This window comes from Coffea arabica, chromosome 1c (assembly GCF_036785885.1).
Source record: "Coffea arabica cultivar ET-39 chromosome 1c, Coffea Arabica ET-39 HiFi, whole genome shotgun sequence".
Lineage (NCBI taxonomy): Eukaryota > Viridiplantae > Streptophyta > Magnoliopsida > Gentianales > Rubiaceae > Coffea > Coffea arabica.
The window spans coordinates 5,143,214-5,165,146 of record NC_092310.1 but is presented as its reverse complement, the minus strand read 5'-3'; the positions used below and the strand labels follow the sequence as shown (position 1 = coordinate 5,165,146).

Genomic DNA, 21,933 nt, shown 5'->3' with positions numbered 1-21,933 from the left:
TAACAAAAATTTATAATAACAGAAATTAATATTGAACAGCAAATTACAACTTCCATTTTTCATCCATTTTCTTTTTTCCTCTTCTTTGTTTTTTCTCTTTTTTTTTTACTTTTTCTTTACTTAAATAACAATAAAATGCAATCAAAAACACAAATGCTTGTAACCTGAAATAATAATATATATTTTTCTCTTTTCTTTGAAAAATGTATCAAAAAGTAAATAATGCCTATTACGTTAAAAACTTTTTCTTCAAATTTCAAACCTTTCACTTTTTTTCAAAAATAGGCCAGTATGCATTAAACCATTTTTCCCTTTTCTTTTTCCCCTTTTTCATTAATTTCTTCTTTTCTCCTTTTTATGATTTTGCATTTTCATTTTTCTTTCAAGAAAGCATTGAATAAAAACAAAATGACTAAAATGATTTTTCTTTTCTTTCTAAAAACTCTATAAACTTAAAAACTAAAAACTAAAAACTAAAAACTAAAAACTAAAATCTAAAACTTAAAAGTGATTAAAAACCTAAAATGACAAAACAAAAATGAATAGACAAACTAAAAGGGCAAAATGACTAAAACTAAAATAAAAAAACAACTAGAAATGCAAAACACACAGCAATGAACTAAATGCAAGCGATCTAAAATAAAAATCATGAAGTAGATGCCACATACAAATTATTCAAAATTTGGTGTCTACATTTACTTTCTACACATTATAACTACATACTTCTTCCCATGCAAAATAAGAAAATTTATCTCATTGTTTAACTTTAAAAAATCTTGGAGAAATGTATATATGAATAAAAAATATCTCCTTAAGCAATAAACAAATTATTGGCCATTTAGTGTCAAATATCAATCACATGCAATGCTTATTGTGACATATATCTTGCACTCTCACTGCTGAAAGTTTCTCTAGAAAAGAATGTCCCTATTATACATAATTAATTACTAGCATAGGATGAGCAGGATGAGGTTTTTTTTTTTTTTTTTTTGAATATACTAGGGGGAGGGTTGGGTTGGGTTGGGTGGTACGGGAGATGAAGTGTAAGGAAGAGATCTTGGGTTCGAGTCCTCCTGTTTACACTAAAAAAAAAAAAATAACATACTACAAGATGTTTTCAGTAAGTTTGGAACATACTACAGGCGGGATGCATGCATTTCGGAAAACAACTTCAGTAAATTTGGAAGGGAATTTGTTTTCCATAAGATGAGTGAATATATTTTATATAGGAAAATGTTTTCAGTAACTTTTGTGCAACCAAACACGGAAAATTAGGAAAATATTTTCACTCGAAACAAACGGACCCTTAATGTTATAACTTCTATGTGACTGTAATACATTTGCTACGTGCCTTAACCTCCATGTTGATTAGTGAAGTTAACTTAGTGGTTTAGTATAACTTTGGAACTCCTTTTACTGAGAAACAAAAAAAAGATTCATCCGCAATAAAAGCAAGAGGCTTATAGGAGGAGTAAAGGAAGAAAACTTTTAGCCGATTCTAGCTGCATAAATATAATAACCTACATAGATAGAAAAAAAACTATTAGCTGAATTTAGTTATAATTATATATAATTAAATTAAATATCACTGAATTAGCAACAATAGTGTGCATTCTATTTCTTTGTGGTTAGAATCTGACCTGACCATTGGACGAATATTTGATTTATTTAAAGTTTGATTTTTTTTTAGAGGATTTTATTATGCTATGTTTCAATATGGATAACTAATGGACTTGCTGACTGTCATGCTCAACAATAATGCCTTAAAAAATAAATGGATACCAAAAATTGGAAGAAAGTACCAAAAGAGGTAAGCTTTACCTAACATTCTTTTTTTTTCTTAAATTTTTTTTTTTCAACAAGAGAGAGGTGGGACTTAGGAAAAAGAGAGGCAGTAAGGAGATTTGAACGTAGGATTTCTAATTTCTGCTCTCCCAACCTAACATTCAAGAACAAATATCTATTTATCTATATCTATATCTATATCTATATCTGTACTCCTTATAAAAGTGTGAAGAGTCTAGGCAAGTGGAACGTAAACAAGTTAGGTGTAAGCATTAAATTATTTGTTTTAATTTTTACTATGACAAAAAAAATACCCTCATTTTTTGCCTTAGTTTTTAGTTGGACCAAAAAGTACCCTTTTGTCAAATACTTAGAATTATTTTATTTTAGTTATGGTTGTAATGAAATGAATGAAACGTTATAAATTAACTCAATAATGTTAATAATTAGAATAAAAACTGAAATGCTACCAACTGTTTCAATAATGTTACTAATTAAGATTAAGATGAACATTCTTCTCATTTAAAACTATTTATCAACTTTTACACTTATCTTCAATTATTTCATGTGTTTAAAATTTCTTGCTCAAAGCAATGGCAAAATATTAAATAGCCAACCAAAATATACATGCTCTTAGGACAAAACAACAGCATGCAAGGAAAAACAAACCTTTATTGACTTGGAAAAGCTTTATGACAAGATCATGAGCAATTTGCATACTCGTATATCTATTATCTATCTTTACATAGTCGTATATCTATCTATCTATCCATCTATTTATCCATTACCAGTATTGGTATTTTGAGTGTAAGCATTATTGTTGTCTTAGTTTTTCTTATTCCCATTATGCCCTTAGTAATTGATGATGATTGCAAGTTCATATTATGCCCTTGTTGTTTAATGATGATTAAAGTCATTATGTCATATATGTTGGTTTAAAAATGTTAATGAGAAGACAAAAGGTTAAATTGACAATTAAGTTCACTTTATTATTAACATATTGATTAAAACAAAACAAATGGCGAGAATATTTCAAAAAATCCTAAGACAAAACTTCTACAAGTACTAAAGCTGATAAATATTTATTGTATCCAAATTTTAACTATAGTTAACCTTTCAAAATTGTGCTTATATTAATGCACATTTTCTCCCATTATTCTTGCTTCTTAATGCCTTAAACTATAAAAAGTCACCAAAATATTGCTCAGAAAAGTTTTTCTCAAAATTGTCCAAAATTTTGATTTAAAAATTAGTCTTTTAAGGAATGCATTGGTAGGAAAGAAGGAATCATTGCTTAATTTTTGTTGATGAAACTTTATTGCTGTGAGGTGTGAAAGCTTGCTTTTTTATGTTAAAAACATGGGAGGGTAATAGTTGTTACCAAAATAAAAAAAAAATCAATCCTCATAATCAATCTAATATAATGCTTCAATCTAAAAACAGTCAATTAATTTTCATTATTGTTATAACTCCTCAATGTGGAAATGGGGCAATAAAGTGGTGCTATTAATCATTAATTGATACATTCATGCCCCATAAAATGGCTTAAATCAAGATTTGTTGAGAATAAAGTTACAAAAAGGATATTTTTTCAAGTTACTTGAGAACGAAACCTCAATTACAAAGAGAAATATTGCTACATTGGAATTGTAAATTGGTTCTTAAGCAAATGAAGATTTGGATTCAAAACTTCAACTTGGATATACTTGAGAGTGTTTCCAAAGAGTATTAAGGTATTGTTTTGACTCCATTTCAGCTTTCTATGAAAATATATGAGTTTAGTCCTAAAAGATTCTTAAACTTTTGCATTGATCTTGGATGCCAGTACTTTGAATTGATTCCATTTCAAGTTAGAAGAAGGGGTTAGTTCAGGATCTCTTTTTCAATAGCTAAAAATGAGCATTCTTTAGTAAATATTTTTACTAACTTTGATTTATGCACTAGTTTCGTAAATTTTAGAAAATTTTCTCTCCTCTCTACTACAACTCCAGTAAAATAAACAATAACTTAGCTAAACTTCCTTCTTCAAAGTTTTTATATGGCAGAATGTATGATAACTGTTTAATTTTTTTTTATATGCAATGTACATTGTGTATGACTAGCAATTACTAAATTTTGTTAGTCATAGTTTTTTAGAATATATTATATTAACAATCAATATTTAGCAAAGAAATTTAATATATAAAAAATGTTATATCTTTAAGAAAATACATATTACCGCGACATATAAAAAGTCATTCGCTTTAGCTTTTTTTTAAAAAAAAAGAAAAGCTATTAACAGTCACAAAAAATGAGATATGCGATGTGCAAATCACGTACTGCCAAACTAGTTTTTGAAAGAAGAAAGCTGGGGAGATTGGTAATGGTACCTGCAGTGCAAAGGATTTGAAGCTTGTATGTTTAGTTGGGACAGTAGAATCATTAACAATGCTAGTAAGATGTTAACCAAAAAAAAAAGGTCCTTGTTTGCAGTATTTTTGGTTAACTTTGAAACGCTACTATTCTGATCTTGTTCTAAGTATAAACTCGGCTATTTTTTCAGAACTTAAAAAAAAAAAAAGAAGAGTAAATAGTGTTGTGCCAAAAATTTTAAAAAAAAGGTAAATAGTGCTGTTTAGGTTGGGCAGCTTACCAAGGACTTGGTTCTACTCGGCTATTGTTTCAGGATTTAAATTCAGCCGGTACGGAGTTGCGGTCGCTTATTAAAAAACACTTAATTAAAAGAGCTTTTATCAAATTACTTATTAAGTGTTTAATCGTACTGTTTGGGTATATACTTTTATAAGTACTTTTTTTTTAATTTGAACGTGTAATTTTGAATTTCTAAATACAGTTATCTCTTCATTTAGTTCAAAATTTATAATAATATTGTTAAAGTTAAATTTTTTTATTCTTTAAAATATAAAAATTACTCTAAAAGCACCAATTTTAAACTTAATGTCAAATGTGCTTTATTGATCAAAGCCCTATTCCTAAATTCAAGAAATGACGCTTACCAGCTTTTGCCCGCCCTACGTTAAAGCAGGCAATTGCTATTGGTTCAGGTTGGGGACGTTATCTAGGACTTGGTTCTAAATGCAGTGCCGAAACCTAGCCTTACCACGTTTACGGATTTGAATAATGTGATAGTCTTTGTCATAAAATAAATTGGAGTAGAGCTCTTAGAAAATATTCTAGCCCACACTAGAATTATAGGGGACAACAAACATTAGCAAAAGTCAGCAGCCTCGCCCCCAGGGCATATGATGCAGTGGTTGAGGGGTCGGCGTTATGTTGCTGGTTTTCCTACTGACTAGGGTTCGATTTGTGCCCGCTGCGTCGCATATCCTGACTCGCACGGGAAATCTGTATCGGGCCGTCGGCTTCCTTCCGGTTTGGTGTGCCGGCTCGGGTTCTAAGGGGTCGGGTCAGGGCATGTTCCGGGTTACCAAAAAAAAAAGTCAGCAGCCTCTATTCCCTCTTCTATGGAGCTCAAAACAGTCTAGTGCCTTTTTTTTATTTAAACAAATGGTCCGTCTAACGATGCCCTATAGATACTCGTTAAAATATATTTCAGGTGTTATATTTTAAAAATATAAGACTATTTAAAGAAAATAAATAAATATAAGAAAAAATATGCAAGATTAAATAGAAAAAATATATAAATATGCACCCATTAGAACAGAAGAACGCTTAAACGTAAGCTACTTTGAATATATAACTAAATAGAATGAGAAGAATGCTTAAACGAAATGTAAGCTACTTTGAATATATAACTAAATAGAATGAATTTTTTGTGGACTTTACACATGGCATTAACAATGACGCGATTTTGGACTTTACAAAAAAATTTTTTTTTTTGGGACCAATCATGACGCTAATTCTTTTTTCTTCAGTTACATATTCAAGAACTAGGGACCCCTCATGTATCTATGCAATAAATTTTGGTGGCCGTGTAACCTTGGAAAAAGGCACATGATTTTGGGAGAAACCCTCCCCCTTGATTCATCGAAAGTTCTATTTAGACTTGTATTGGATGCCTCATGCATTTAGTACTAATTCCTCTGGCCATTGCGCCTATATATAGCATCCACTTTCTTCAGTTCATTCCCAGAATCCAAAACATCACTGATCACACTGCTATTCCTATCACACAAGCAATCCTTTTTGTATAGGTGCAGTGAAATTATGGATGCTCCAAACACCCTTCCCTTTTGGCTACTTATACCGCTGTTTTCTGTTATTTGGTATTGTATCCACTTTCTCCTCATATCGAATTCTAATGACCAAAAGTCCAAGAAGCTCCCTTCAGGGCTATACCCGTTGCCAGTCATTGGTAACTTGCTGCAAATCAGTGGACTCTTGCACAGATCAGTTACAAAACTTTCTCAAACTTATGGACCTTTGATTTCAATTAAAGTCGGAAGTAGAAGAATAATAGTTGTATCATCACCAGAAATTGCCAAGGAAATGCTTCATAAGCATGATCTAGAGTTCTCAGGCTGAAGAATCGTAGATGGAGTCACAGCATTGGACCACCATAAGGTCTCAATTGTCTGGTTACCACCACAAAGCCAGTGGCGCAATCTTCGCAAACTATGCAAAGAGCATATCTTTTCATCAGAAAGGCGCAATGCTAGTCAAGGGCTCCGCCAACAAAAGGTGCAGCAACTGTGCAATTATGTACGCCAACACTGTCTTAATGGACAGGCCATAAATATTGGTGAAGCTGCCTTCTCAACATCTCTCGACTTGATGTTGATTTTGCACAATCCGATTCTATATCTAACTCCTATTCGTCTCAAGAGATGAAAGAAATGGTATGGAACGCGGCCAAAATTATTACTTGTCCTACTCTCGTGGACTACTTTCCCATCCTCAAAGCAATTGATCCGCAGGGCGTAAGGCGCAGAGCCAAGGTACATTATGGAAAGTTGTTTGATATTATGGATGGTGTCATTCGTCAGAGATCACAAGAAAGAGACACATCCATCACTTATCTACGGAAAAGTGATTTCTTGGAAACCCTCCTTGATGTTAATCAGCAAAATGGACCTGTATGGAGCTACGAGGACATGAAACATTTGATTATGGTGAGTAATATTAATGTACCTATCCATTCAATACATACTTTATATAACGGGTGCTAATATATAACTCCTGAATTATGAAAAGGAAAAAAAAAAAAGGAAAAATCACCTGATGACCATAATTTGATTCCAACTCCACTGTATTTTAGGATTTACTCCTCGGAGGGACAGAAACAAGTTCAGTCAGCGTGGAGTGGACAATGGCAGAGTTACTACGCAACCCTGAAAATAAAACAAAAGCTAGGGACGAGATCAGGAAAGTTATTGGACAAAACAAGCTGGTTAAAGAATCAGATATATCAAATCTCCCTTACTTGCAGTCGGTCATTAAAGAAACCTTTCGTCTTCGCCCTCCTTCCCCATTCCTAATTCGCCAACCTCAAAGTGACACAGAAATCAATGGATACGTGGGCATAAATGTTCAAGTCAAGAACCGAACTGGTTTAATAAAAACCGCTCCAATTCATCAGATGAACAGTCCAATACCGGACGAGTTAACTATTTTACTACAACATTTAAAGCGGTTTTTTGAACTTTTCCAGGGTTGGACGTCAACCAGCTCGAACAGCAACTAGATTGACGGTTCAACCAATTCGATTGAGCAGCCCGAGCTAAGTTATAAAACTCTGCTTCTTACTATTATTAGATATTGATAGAACGATTTCTACAGTTGTTGCTGTATTAAACTTTAACAAGCTATGCGTTTCAATAATTATTGGATTGACTGTGACAAGTGAAGGCAAATTTGGATTCGCCAACCCCACAAGTTAACCAGTATATCAGCATTTTTTGGCACCACGTATCCATTGATTTCTGTGTCACTTTGAGGTTGGCGAATCCAAATTTGCCTTCACTTGTCACAGTCAATCCAATAATTATTGAAACGCATAGCTTGTTAAAGTTTAATACAGCAACGACTGTAGGAATCGTTCTATCAATATCTAATAATGGTAAGAAGCAGAGTTTTAAAACTCAGCTTGAGCTGCTCAACCGAACCGGTTGATCCATCAATCTAGTTGCTGTTCGAGCTAGTTGCCGTCCAACCCAGGAAAGGTTCAAAAAACCGCTTTAAATGTTGTAGTAAAATGGTTAACTCGTCCGGTATTGGACTGTTCATCTGATGAATTGGAACGGTTTTTATTAAACCAGTTCGGTTCTTGGCTTGAACATTTATGCCTAGTTGTTTAATGCAATCAAGTGGTCTTAGTTGTCTGGGACATTTGATGTAAGATGGACAGCTGCGTATGTTTTCGTAGTAATATACATCTTTTTGCTTTAACTTCTTTAATTCTTTTGAGTTTCCATGTGTACCTACTTTTGTGCATCATTATGTTTTTTGCCATTTTACTTTTTTGAAACTATATTTTAGCTCTAAATCATTTAGGAATTTCAATTGTTATATAAATTCATGTTTCTTATCCAAAAACTCATTTTTAAATTTGATCTTCTTTTTTTTTTTTTTTTTTTTTTTGTAAGTGGGAGACTTTAAATTCAAAACCTCCTACTTATAATCTTTTCCACTTTCTCAATTGATCAATGATGGATCAAAATACTTAATACTTTATTTTACTTTTTTTATAGAAGGAATTTAATTTTTAATTCAATACATTAACCAAGTGCGCGCGCGTGTATATATATATATATATATATATATATATATATATATATATATATATATATATATATATATATAGGTCACTTTATTAGACTATACAATAATAAAAGTAATATATTACTCCGTCCACCTTGAAAGGATTGTCGCTTTTTGAAAAGATGTTTTTATCAACAGGGAAAGCAATTTAATCAATTTTGTACTATTTTTCTACTAGACACTTGACACTTGGAACAGTTAAGACAATAGCCTAAGAACAATTGATATCATCCTACGTGAAGAAAAGACCAATTCACACTAAATAAGAACAAAAGAGTAATTATACTCGTACTTAGGTCTTGTTTGATAACTCGTACTCAGGTCAGTTCAGCACTTAAATTTAATGGATTTCGAATTTGATATGGTCAGACACCTTTAATAATAAAAAATTAAACATTTAAATTAATTAAGTTGCACTGAATTTTCGAAAACAAAATTTGATCTCAAAATTAAGTGATAAGTTATTCACTTATCACTGAATGTGATATATACTCAAATCTATTAGATTTAATACTTAACAATTCAATATTTTAATGAATTCAAATTTCAGATTTCAGTTTTCAAGCTTCACCTTTATCAAACGCACGCTTAATTTTACATTTGTATTGACTCTTATCTAAAAGATTATCTTGCCCACAAGAAGGTGGTCAAAATTTAAAGAAAAATTTAAAATAAAACTAGCTTAATATTATAGTATAAGGATATTTGCTATTTTGGTAGACACGTGAAACTATAACATTATCGCTATTGGAGAGGCCTCTAATCCATTCTTTGCTGGCATTGGCATTTGGCAATGCTCGTTGAGGTGTTTCATTGTACTGCAATGGCCCAACGCGCAAAACCAGGCCTAAATTAGTCTTATTAACAAGAAACAAAATTTGTGTCGGCAAACCATGACGGATTAACTTAGTCCAAGTTCACTTATTGCTATTTAATTTTCTTAATATAATTACTATAATTATTAAGTTCTAAAACTAATTTAACATCTACAGAATCATAACATTGAAACTATACATGAACCAGTAACAATTTATTAACAAGTATATAAATCAAAAATTTTTCAACAATAATATGTTCAATTAGTTCAAAGTACATGATAAATAAAAATAAAACATGATTAACATTTAATACATCTCCAAAAGTCCTCAATTTGCTCAAATTAAGATTTGTTCTTCTGAATTTCTTGACATAATTTTGTATATTTAATATTTCTTATATATATTAATATATTTTAACGCATGACTCACAAGTATTAGTATTATATATTTAGATATATAATTATATATATATATATATATATATATAGATTAAAAGGCCAATTTTATATATAGTTTGAGCCCAATGAGGCTCAAATTCGGCTTACATTTAATTTGACTCTAAAATAAAAGATTAGGTTTATTGGATTTTTTCTCATGCCGAGCAGGTCAAGCTTGAATTGTCCTGGCCCATTCCCATAAATCAAAAATTAAATGCACTTAGAATCCACCTCGTTCCATAAATGCACCAAAAAGAGTGTCCAGCATAAAATTGCTTTCAATTCACCCTAGACAGATTTCTTCTTTTTCTTCTTTTTTTTTTTTCCTTTTTAATTTTTGAAGCAATAAGTTTACGATGATGTGTTAAAATGGAACGAAATTCATTAACAATTCAATTTCGGGAAAAATCCATTTTTCATCCTCAAACTTTGTGACTAAGACACATTTGGTCCCCAAACTTTTTGACCAGACACATTGAGTATATGTATTAACTATTTTTTGCCACATTTAGTCAAAAAACGGGAAAATTTTCAATTTGGACGGTGAAACCCACGTGGCCGTTAACTTATGCATCGGGAATCAATGCAAGTCAGACTAAAGTCCACACATTCTCTCTCTAATGCAAGTCGACACAAAATGTTGACTAAAAGTACACTCAAAGTCTAAGGGTGGAGCTCCTAAATGATGAGTTCTGAGGTCTGCAGTTTTTTTTTTTTTTTACAATGAGCTCTTCACAGGGTAATTCTTACATCTTTTTGTTTATTGATCTCATGTAGCTCTCTTTTTGGTAGTTCTTGTGATCACTATATTTATTGTTTCTAAAGGTTCATGTTCATGGACTGATATCCCTCAAAAATTACGTTTCAAGTTGATTATGAGACAAAGTTTTGGAATGAACAAGTAAAAAAAAAAAAGAAAACAAAAACTCATTCTTTTCCTACACCATTAAGTAGAAAAAGCACTGAGGAGATAACACAATCTTCATATCACACAATCTCATATATGAAGATGCACAACAACCATTTCACGCAATTAATAATAGGAAAAGCATGAAATAAAGAATATATACTAAACAGATGGGATTGCAGATTTTATTACAACTTCAGTCAAAGTTCTGCCCCATGAAAGCATGCTATTTCTACGTTTACAAAGCATGCCCCATGAAACATATGATAGTGCAGATTTTAGGAAAGGCATGCCCCATGAAAGCATCCTATTTCTACATTTACAAATTCAGTCAAAGTTCTGCCCCATGAAAGGAACGAACCACAGTTATCACCCCCAGATTCGGTAACTCATTCCAAGCTTAGTACCAATTTTCCTTCTCTTGCATGTCCCCTATTTTTCCCAGCAACAGAGATCATAAGTAGCATGGCCAACATCAAGATAATACAAATCATAATTTTTTCCCTTCTTCGGCCTTTTTCAATTGTTTCCTCCATCTTATTTATCCTTCTCAGCAAACCTGGTATTATGCTCCTTCCTCTTGCACAGATTGGTTCATCAAGCCATTCAAAATATTTGCACCTATCTGGCCTCTGCAAATACAACATATTGTTACAGTAAGGGCATTTCTACACTTTCAACAGAGCAAAGAAACACACGCACACAGGATAAGGGCATTTCTAGACTTTACATACAAAAAATTAGACTACGCTTACCGGCCATCTTGGACAACCGTAGAATCTTCTTCCAGGATTATCATCCCGCCAAGAAGTTGCCAATTTGGGTTTTAATCCACACCCACACACATGGGTACTGCGATTTGACGAAATTGACGATTCTGAGCTTCGTGACCTCATTTTGCTGACAAGTACGAATTGAAGATGAAAAGGAGTTGCTTGATATGGTGGATCACTCCATTCTACTGGATTAGAAAAGCTTCGTTGAATCACTCCCCTACCTCTGCTAATCTCACGCAGCTTTTCACTCCACAAGCTCGGTGGGAAAGAGATAAACTTGGAGAGGAAAAGGAGCTCCACCCTTAGACTTTGAGTGTACTTTTAGTCAACATTTTGTGTCGACTTGCATTAGAGAGAGAATGTGTGGACTTTAGTCTGACTTGCATTGATTCCCGATGCATAAGTTAACGGCCACGTGGGTTTCACCGTCCAAATTGAAAATTTTTCCGTTTTTTGACTAAATGTGGCAAAAAATAGTTAATACATGTACTTAATGTGTCTGGTCAAAAAGTTTGGGGACCAAATGTGTCTTAGTCACAAAGTTTGAGGATGAAAAATGGATTTTTCCCATTCAATTTCCATCGAAGCCCTCCTCTTCTTCTTTTTTTTTTTTTTTCCGGAAATAATAGAAATTTTATTTCTTATAATAAGGAAGCCCTCCACTTCGAAGGTGGCACAACACAAAGGCGTAAGTGATTACACTGGCAAGTGCGCCGCCTCCAAGAACTACTGGTCAAATGTAAGCACGCCTTCCAAAGATGCTGCTCCAATACGTGGACCTATGCCCACGCCTTCATCATTTGGGTTGAGGAAAGTTACAAGAAGCACAGACTCCCCAAGTCTGCTTGAGGTAGGCCAAAAAACCACAGCAAATAAAATTAAACAAAAAAATCCCGAAATGAAATAATCCTTTTAAGCGGCAAATAAGTTGAGCCGCCGGCGGCGCAGGAAAAGCTCTCTGTCCACGGCGGAGACTGGCCGAAGAATCGAAATTCTTGCACTAGGATTGATATTACTGGTTAACTAGGCAGAAGCAGAAATGTATACAGCAAGATTCCTAATGCAGCCGATTCTTAGGGGTTCTCTCTCCTCCGTTAAATCTCCTTACTCGTACCTCTACCATGCCAACTTCCCGGGTAAGTTTGCAGAACAAAACCCTGTTCATAAATTCAAGAATTTTATTTTTTTTTTAAATTTTTTGGTGTGGTAATGTAGAGTATGACAAAGGGCTTCAATAACTTTTTAACGGGTTTATTTTTTATTTTGATTTTTTTGTTGTGTTCTTGACAGCGGTAATGCGTGGGGATCATGGAAATTTACAGAAATGGTTGAATGCTATCAAAGCCAAGGTGCATAGGACTGTGCCCAGTCCTTACTGGAATTTGATTTTTCGGAAATATAAGCATAATTTCGGGAATTACTGTAATACAGGTCCGAATTTATGGCTTGTATTTATGTTTTTCTAGCATTTTGGGGTTGTTAAATATGCATTTTGATAATGTACGCACGCTATCTGTTTGGTTTTTTGCCTGAAAGAACCTTGTGAAGTTATTTTAATGCCATAGTCAAGTGATATATGTTGTCACCATATTTGAGTCTTGCCCTTGTCTTTTTTTTTTCCGGACGCAGGGGGTATTCGGGCCTTTGGCCCGACTAATCCCCTGCGGCCTGAGAGGAGAGGCCCCATCCCCCGGGCACGTAAACCCTAAGACTCGAACCCTTGTGGGGGTGCTGGACAACGTACCCTAAGGAGCGGACGTGACCAAGCGAGTTGCCCAGGAGGGGGAGTCTTGCCCTTGTCATTTCGGCATTATTGTTCATTAAAAGGTTCCCTTCTGGGACATATGAGCATATTGTTCTCTATCTTCTCATGTTTAGCTCTACTACATTGCAATGTAAACCAGTCTTTTTGGAATGATTACGTTTGGTCGTGTATAAGGATAAGGGGACTAAAGAGAAGTTAATACGACGTCAATATATACTGTTGGTCTGGAAATATTGTGATTCTTCAAGTATGTATCTTTTTCGTCTCAAAATTCAAAAATTTTGAATTGGCAAGAAGTATCACTTAGATTTTCCCAGTATATAAGTGGTTCTTTGAGCTTCATTTGTTGGAGCATTTGCACGTGGTTAAGTCAGAATATTGTGTTAGGTTGCACATGTTTTTAGACTTTCTGTCCTCTCTCAACAAATATTAGACAAGAATTAGCATAGTACAATACCGATGGTATGATGTTGGTGAGCAATCAAGGCAAACTTGTTACCTGCTAAAATGTCTGTAATTTATCTCTTTTGATTTTTACTGGATTTGAGAAGATGGGCACAATCTGAGCATTCTGTGTGATAGCGAGTGACATGGTAATTTTCAACCAAAGTATTAAATTTCACAACAAAAATGTCAGAGCAACATGACTTTCTTGTAGTCTGTATTACTATTATTATTTCTAGCTTTGGTATGTAAATTTTGTGCTTGAGTTTATTGATCAAGTGAACTGCCTCCTCTTTATGTCAAGTATATGTGTTTCCCAAAAGTTTAATTTCCTTCTTGCTTCTTTTCAGGGGGTAAATTTACTGTGCGTACTATCTTTGGATTGTCACTGGTAGTTGGATCAATCAGCATTTGGCCACGCATTGCGTATTGTACAGATGGTGAGAACCATATTTCCTAAAAGTGAAAACAAAATACTGTAAAATTCAACCGGTTGTTTATTTCAAATTTAGCAAGTAGCAGATGCTGAAGGATCTTATTTACCATTTTCTTAGTCGAAAAAGTTCGTAATACTGCAATCCAATTCAGGTTTTGAGTTTTCAGTGGATGATCATGAGTTTGACAGGTTAGATTCTTCAGATTCTGACGAAGATCGTCGCGCTTTATTGACCATTCTAAGAAGACTGATGGTGCCTGTTTTCTTCTTATTAACTGTTTTGATGAACTGGGGCCATCCTGGTGTAATTGCTGCAAAAGTCACTCTTATTCTGTATACTACAAAGCCTAGCCCTTTCTCTGTTTATCTTTTTGTCGAACAGGTTTGCACATAATCTTTCTTAATCTGTTTTAGATAGGATTCTTTCATTTTTCATGTTGGGTTGAAGTTAAAAGCTGTCCCCCTTCCTATTCTGTGGTTACAATATCTATAACCCTCTAATTCATTCACTTGGGGATGGATGCTACAATTACTACTTGTAAAAGTTTAAAATTCTTTTGTGCAGATTAATAGGCTGGTAGCTTAATACCTATAATAGATTGAACTGATGTATGAACCCAATTTGATGTAAGGTTCTGTTACATGATTAGCCGATCTTAACACAGCAGTTGAAGTTGGGCAACTTTTATGCTGTTACAACCAGCTCTCTTCAACTTGAACAAATTAAACATACGTTTATTTCTAGATCCTTGATGCTGGAATCATATTCTGAACAGGGAAAATTATTATAGTTGAAAGAAACAGATTTTTAACTCATTGATTTTAAGATTTTGTATTGGGGAAGTACTTTTGAATTAAATGACAAAAATGAAATTGCACACTAGCCACCTGTATTTGGATAGGCAACAGCACAAAATGAAAGGAAGTTTTGAGGTATACAGCTTTAGACCTCAATTGATTGTATCTTACTGGCATTGGAACCAAAATTTGGTGATTTTAATCTGCAAAGGTTCGAGAAGCCATTCAAAGACAATTTGTCAGTCTCTGAAAAGCCTATATATGACTTTGAAGCTTGCTGTTAATATCTATATTTTATCTTTTACATTATGGATTTGTATATTGACTTACCTTTATCAATCTCAGTTACGACATCAAGCTATACGCCAACACCCCTTCATCTACAAAATTATGGTCAGTTTATTCCTCCTGTTGAATAATTGAAACCCCTACTTTAGTTATGTTATCAAATAATTTTATATGCAATATTGGAGATTCACTGGTTTATATATGTGAAGTGTCAGAGCCATCAGGAGCGATGCTTTATTAGTTTCATTCACCCATGTTGTCCATGTTTAACATGTTCTTGAAGTGTTAGTTTGGATTTCGTCCTATTCAGTGCTTTGTGTTGATGGTCATAAATGAGGTTTTGGTATATTTACAAGTATCTCTCATATGAGTGTCATGTGTACTTAATCTTTATCATGAGGCATGTAAGGTTTTGAAGATAAAAAACTTAATTGGATGAGAAGATATGTATTAAAGAACTTATGTTGGGCTAGGTTCCTTTTTTATGGGAGAAACAAATAACAGAGACAACACGAAACTGCCTTCTTCTTGTTTGTCATGCTTGTATTGTATTGAGACTTTCTCAAGTAAATAACCCTTTGGGAAAGTTCAAGTGACTGTACTTCAAGGAAGTTAATGGACAATTTGGAAGCATTTATAAGAGCTAGATTTTTCTGCTTCACAAAATTTCATTCACTTGTGATTTCGACAAAGTCTTGTGTCAAGTTTATGGTTTTAATCCTTCTAATTTTGTCTGTTGCTCTGCAGCCATGTTATGCGAAGAAGGTCGAAGTTGAAGACTACATGTTTCTGTGTTTGGCTAGGGTTGAATTGAGTGATCAGAATCTCACTCTTCTTGGAATTCTTGGTAGTTGGTGGGTTTTGCCCCTGTCATCATGGCAGGAAGCTTTTTCAATGTTGAGGAACAGTTTTCTGATCAGATGATCCACAAGGTGATCTTGTGTTTTGTTCCTGCAAAAGATCGTTAAGAAATTCAACTGGCAGATTATCTATAGGTTCTTCCTTAGGTATTCCTAATACCATCAGATATCAGGGTGAACAAAAAAAGAAAACTGAATTGTTCTGTCATATCTCTTGTTCTAGACTCTGTACAACATTTATACAAATGGAATTGGACTTTTGTCAATTCCATGAAATCTGTAATTTCCTAAAAATTAGGAGCTAATTTATTCTATCCTAAAATACATTAGGAGTAAATTATTCTATCCTAAAATAGAGCAGAAATCATGGGATATAGCAGAGATCATGGGATATACATAGAAAAAGATATTCTAGATTTTCAACACTCCCCCTCAAGATGGTGAATAGATATTTTCCATTCCCATCTTGCATGTAATGTCTTCAAAGTTGGAAGTTGGCATTCCCTTAGTTAAGACATCTGCCAATTGATTATTTGATGCTACATATGGAGTGCAAATCATGCCACTGTCCAGCTTTTCTTTAATAAAATGTCTATCAACTTCGATGTGCTTTGTGCGATCATGTTGCACTGGATTGTGTGCAATGTTGATGGCAGACTTGTTGTCGCAATAGAGTTTCATAGGTCCTTCACTCTTGATTTTAAGATCATCAAGTATTATTTTGAGCCATAGCAATTCACAAACTCCATGAGCCATAGCTCTAAACTCTGCTTCAGCACTTGATCTTGCAACAACCGATTGCTTCTTACTCCTCCATGTCACTAGGTTCCCACCAAGAAATGTACAATATCCTGAAGTTGATCTACGATCTACAACAGAACCTGCATAATCAGCATCAGTATAAGCCTCTATGAGCAATCCTTCATTTTTCTTGAACAAAATTCCTCTACCCGGTGTCCCTTTGAGGTAGGATAGAATTCTATTGACAGCCTGCAAGTGTTTCTCTCTTGGATCATGCATAAATTGGCTTACTACACTTACAGCAAATGCTATGTCCGGCCTTGTATGGGACAAGTATATCAGTTTCCCAACCAACCGCTGATATCTTCCCTTATCTACTGTGATATCATCCTTCCCTTCATTCAATATCAAGTTAGGCTCAATGGGTGTGCTTGCTGCCTTGCATCCAAGATTGCCTGTTTCTTTAAGCAAGTCTAAGACATACTTTTGTTGGGAAACAAAGATGCCTTTTCTTGAGTATGCCACCTCAATGCCTAAAAAATACTTCAGCCTCCCTAGTTCTTTAATTTCAAACTCCTTTGCTAAGCACTTTTTGAGTGTTTCTCTTTCAACTGGATCATTCCCGGTGATGATGATGTCATCTACATATACAAGTAGAGCTGTAACACCTCCTTTTGAATGTTTTATGAACAAAGTATGATCTCCTTGACTTTGTTTGTATTGCATTGCTAACATCACTTTAGTAAATCTTCCGAACCAAGCCCTTGGCGATTGTTTTAATCCATATAAAGCTTTCTTTAACCTGCACACTTTCTTTTCAAAAAAAATTTCATTGAAACCCGGTGGAGGTTCCATGTACACCTCTTCTTCTAAATCCCCATGTAAGAATGCATTCTTCACATCAAATTGCTGTAAACACCAACCAAAGTTAGCGGCTAAAGACAAAAGAACACGCACAGTATTCATTTTTGCAACGGGTGCAAAGGTCTTTTGGTAATCTATCCCATATGTCTGTGTATATCCTTTTGCGACCAACCGAGCTTTATGCCTTTCTAATGAACCATCAGCTCTATATTTCAAAGTAAACACCCATTTGCACCCCACTGTTTTCTTTCCTTTGGGTAGGTTTACAATTTCCCAAGTCTTATTTCTCTCTAGGGCATTCATCTCCTCTTTCATAGCATGTAACCAATTCTTATTTCTAAGTGCCTCTTGTAGTGTTTGTGGAATTGAAATAGAGTTGATGGTGGTAAGGAAAGTTTTATGTTGTGGAGAGAATCTATGGAAAGACACGAAATTTGAGATTGGATGCTTAGTGCATTCTCGTGTTCCTTTTCGAACAGCAATAGGCAGGTCTAAATCATTAAATTCACAAGGAGCAGAGTCAGATTGAACACACAAAGGAACAGAATTTTCAGTACCTGATTGTGGTTCAGATTCTTGGATTTGCACAGGTTCAGAAATATGAACTTTCTTCCTTGAGTAGACCTTGAGTGGTGTAGTTGGATTTAAACCAGATTTTCCCTCAACTCCAAGATCAGGTTCAATTTCTTTACTGGCATGTTCAACTTCAAATTCAGGTTCAGGTTCACTGCTAGTATGTTCTCCTTTAGAATTTGGTGTATGGTCCGGCTTGAAAGACTTTAAGTTTAGTGTAGAACTTTGAAAATCAAGGAGAAATTCCTTATCTTCCCAAGAACTCTCCCCCTGGGGATGAGGATTGTTACTTTGAGAGTAAGGTTCATTTTCAACAAATGTGACATCCATAGAGGTAAAAAATTTTTTTGAAGGAGGATGATAACACTTATATCCTTTCTTTGTGTTTGAGTATCCCACAAAAATACATTTTAAAGCTCTTGGATCAAGTTTCCCTCTTTGGTGTGCATGAACATGTACAAAAGCAACACAACCAAACACCTTTGGTGACAATGTGCAAGAGACATTAAAATCAGGGTAAAAACCAGAAAGAGCAGCAATGGGACTTTGATTATTTAGTACTTTTGAAGGTACTCTATTTATCAAATGTGCAGCAGTTAAAACAGCCTCCCCCCAAAAAGTTTTTGGAACTTTATGTTGAAACAAAATTGCTCGAGTCACATTGAGTAAATGTCTATTTTTTCGTTCAGCAATCCCATTTTGTTGGGGTGTATCTACACAAGATGACTCATGTATTATACCCTCTTTTTGGAAAAAAGATGAGAGAATTTGATTAAAATAGTCTCTTGCATTATCAGATCTTACTCTTTTAATCAAACTTCCAAATTGTGTACAAATCATTTTATGAAACATTGGAAAAATACTGCTTACTTCTGATTTTTCTTTCATAAGAAATAACCAAGTAGTTCTAGTACAATCATCAATGAATGTGACAAACCATTTTGCTCCAGAAATACTAGAAATTCTACAAGGTCCCCAAATATCAGTATGTATCAAAGAGAAAGGTCTAGTAGATCTTGTATTACTCAATGGAAATGATAGTCTATGATGTTTAGCAATTTCACATGTATCACAATGGAAACTACTAACATCTTCATTCTTGAAAAGTGAAGGAAACATGCTTTTAAGTAGCATAAAAGATGGATGACCAAGACGGAAATGATGAAGCCAAATTTCAGATTTATTATTTGAGGAGCAGGTGAGGGATAACTGATTTTTGTTCTTCTTGTTGCCACTCATCTCCTCAAGGTAATAAAGCCCGTCATTCACCTTAGCAAGTCCAATCGTCCTCCCCGTAACCAAATCCTGAAAAACACAGTGAGTAGTATAGAAAATTACTCTACAGTTCAGATCTTTGGTAATTTGATGGATGGATATGAGATTGGAGGACAATTTTGGGACATGCAACACATTATTTAGGGAAAAAGAATTTGATAGATTTACTGTCCCTTGGCCTGCAACAGTTATAGGAGATCCATCCGCAACAGTAATTTTTCTATTTCCAGGACATGGGTTGTATGTTCTAAATCTGATTGGGCTGTGAGTCATATGGTCAGTAGCTCCTGAGTCGATGACCCAAGAGCCTAGAGAAGACATGCTTGAGGCACTTAAAGCATAAGAGTTAAGGTACTTACCTGATTGAGCCAATGAACACGTACTAGAGGACTTTTCAAGGGAATTTAGGAGGTTTCTTAGCTTTTCAATTTCTTCTTTCTTGAATTCTCCCATACCAGTCTAATTGGATTTTTCTTGTGTTTGGTCTTCTCCAGCAGTTAAGTGGGCTTTTCCCCCTTTGAATCCTCCTTTACGACTAAGGACTTGTTCCTTCCCATGGAGTTTGAAGCAATCATCTCGCGTATGGCGTGATTTTTTGCAGTACGTGCACCAAATTGTGTCTTTATTTGACTTTGTAGAAATCATTGCCGAGCCTTCTAATGTTTTAGGCTCTAACATGACTTCTCGCCTATTCTCTTCAGCTCGAACCAATGATATTGTCTCATTCAGAGATGATAATCTTTCCTTCCCCAATATCTGGACTCTGACCTGATCAAATTCCACATTCAGACCTGCAAGGAAGTCATAAACTCTATCCTTTTCGATAAAGTTTTTCAAGGTGGCTGCATCTTCACTACACAACATCTGAACACTCTGATATTGGTCCAGTTCCTGCCATAGATTTTGCAAAAGGTTGGCATATTGAGTAACAGAAAAGTTGCCCTGTTTAGTGGCTGAGATCTTTGTTTTGATCTCATAGATTAGGGCAGCATCTCCTGCCTTTGAATAGGTCTGTCGAATAGTAGACCATATATCTTGAGCTGTTGATAGGAACATGCAAGTATCGCTTATTTCAGGTAGCATGGAGTTCCACAGCCATGACATGACCATAGAATCCTCTTCATCCCAAGCAGCGAATTTAGAATCTCCCTTTTTCGGTCCAGTTCCAAGCAAGTGGCTGATTTTGCCCTTTCCTTTGAGAAATGTTTGAACAAATTGTGACCACTTCAAATAGTTTTTCCCGTTGAGCCTGTAGGCTGCCTGGATATTCTGCAAATCCCCTGTTTGTGGAATATTTGAGGTCTCTTCTGATTTGGTATTGGAGTGGATTTCTGATGTTTCAGTTTCAGACATGTTGGAGGTTTCAAAGAAAAATTGGCAATGAAGGCCTAATGAAAAATATCAGCAATGAAGGCTGGAAATTGCACTTGGCAATAAAGACTTGAAGAGAGGAAAGCACTCAGCAATGAAGGCTGACAAGAAGAGGTCCCAAGAGCAAAAGCTCTGATACCATGAACAAAAAAAGAAAACTGAATTGTTCTGTCATATCTCTTGTTCTAGACTCTGTACAACATTTATACAAATGGAATTGGACTTTTGTCAATTCCATGAAATCTGTAATTTCCTAAAAATTAGGAGCTAATTTATTCTATCCTAAAATACATTAGGAGTAAATTATTCTATCCTAAAATAGAGCAGAAATCATGGGATATAGCAGAGATCATGGGATATACATAGAAAAAGATATTCTAGATTTTCAACAGGGTAAATCTGCTGAATAACGGCGAATAAGTTTCTGGAGATCCGCCAGCATTAGTATTAACACTTGGAAGAAACTGCAGATCAATTGAAGAGAGTGCATCTTTCATATACCTTTATGTATATTCTCCATAAACCTAATGAAATATATAGTCAATTGTATATCACTTAAAGACGTGGATAATGTGCAGTTTCTTTTTGCAATTTCATTCGCAGTCATACTCTCTAAGAGTTTAATCAAGATGCAATGCAAGTTGGATTCTTCTGTCAAACCAATGTTAATGACATAATGGAGTACTATTTCACGTTCAGTTTGGCTTGGGACATTTAACTTGAAAATTATATATTCCTCTGGATTCAGCCGGCTAGCAAAATTGATTTCAAATTCTTGTACTAAAATGGACAAATCATTCAAAACGTTCTTCACATTTTGTAAAATGATTTTTTTGATCTCTCACTTTTAAAAGTGTAATTTATGTTTTTTATAAATTTATATTGGTCAAATTTGGTTGTTACCTAAGTTTTTCCGACTAGTTTTTCACATTTCACAAAATGAATTTTTTCGTATCTCACAACTTACAAAATGAATTTTCTTATTCCTTACATTTCACAAGTAAATTGTTTCATCCCTCATTGATCATGTGTATGAATAGATTTTTTTTTTTAAAAAAAAATTCATGTATGTATT

At 34.4% G+C, this 21,933-nt stretch overlaps 3 protein-coding genes and 1 long non-coding RNA gene across 4 annotated transcripts; 2 read left to right on the top strand and 2 right to left on the bottom strand.

The window, feature by feature from the left end:
• The first annotated feature begins 6,280 nt into the window (after window positions 1-6,280).
• Window positions 6,281-7,434, top strand: LOC113736984 (cytochrome P450 76T24-like). Its single transcript, XM_027264222.2, has 4 exons — window positions 6,281-6,426; window positions 6,494-6,857; window positions 7,004-7,295; window positions 7,397-7,434. The coding sequence occupies exons 1-4, from the start codon at window positions 6,281-6,283 to the stop codon at window positions 7,432-7,434; spliced, it is 840 nt and encodes a 279-aa protein (XP_027120023.2).
• A 3,391-nt stretch (window positions 7,435-10,825) lies between these two features.
• Window positions 10,826-11,751, bottom strand: LOC140006152 (uncharacterized). The gene is made up of 2 exons (XR_011813797.1): window positions 11,423-11,751; window positions 10,826-11,299 (listed from the first exon to the last, which is right to left on the bottom strand). It is a non-coding gene; the product is annotated as an uncharacterized lncRNA (long non-coding RNA).
• A 367-nt stretch (window positions 11,752-12,118) lies between these two features.
• Window positions 12,119-21,107, top strand: LOC113707344 (uncharacterized). The gene is made up of 6 exons (XM_072050728.1): window positions 12,119-12,579; window positions 12,734-12,874; window positions 14,003-14,092; window positions 14,241-14,470; window positions 15,232-15,279; window positions 15,922-21,107. The coding sequence occupies exons 1-6, from the start codon at window positions 12,483-12,485 to the stop codon at window positions 16,096-16,098; spliced, it is 783 nt and encodes a 260-aa protein (XP_071906829.1). The 5' UTR covers window positions 12,119-12,482; the 3' UTR covers window positions 16,099-21,107.
• LOC140038558 (uncharacterized) lies at window positions 19,947-20,840 on the bottom strand. Its single transcript, XM_072083943.1, has one exon. It carries the CDS (start codon window positions 20,838-20,840, stop codon window positions 19,947-19,949), a length of 894 nt encoding a protein of 297 aa, XP_071940044.1.
• Window positions 21,108-21,933: the final 826 nt, after the last annotated feature.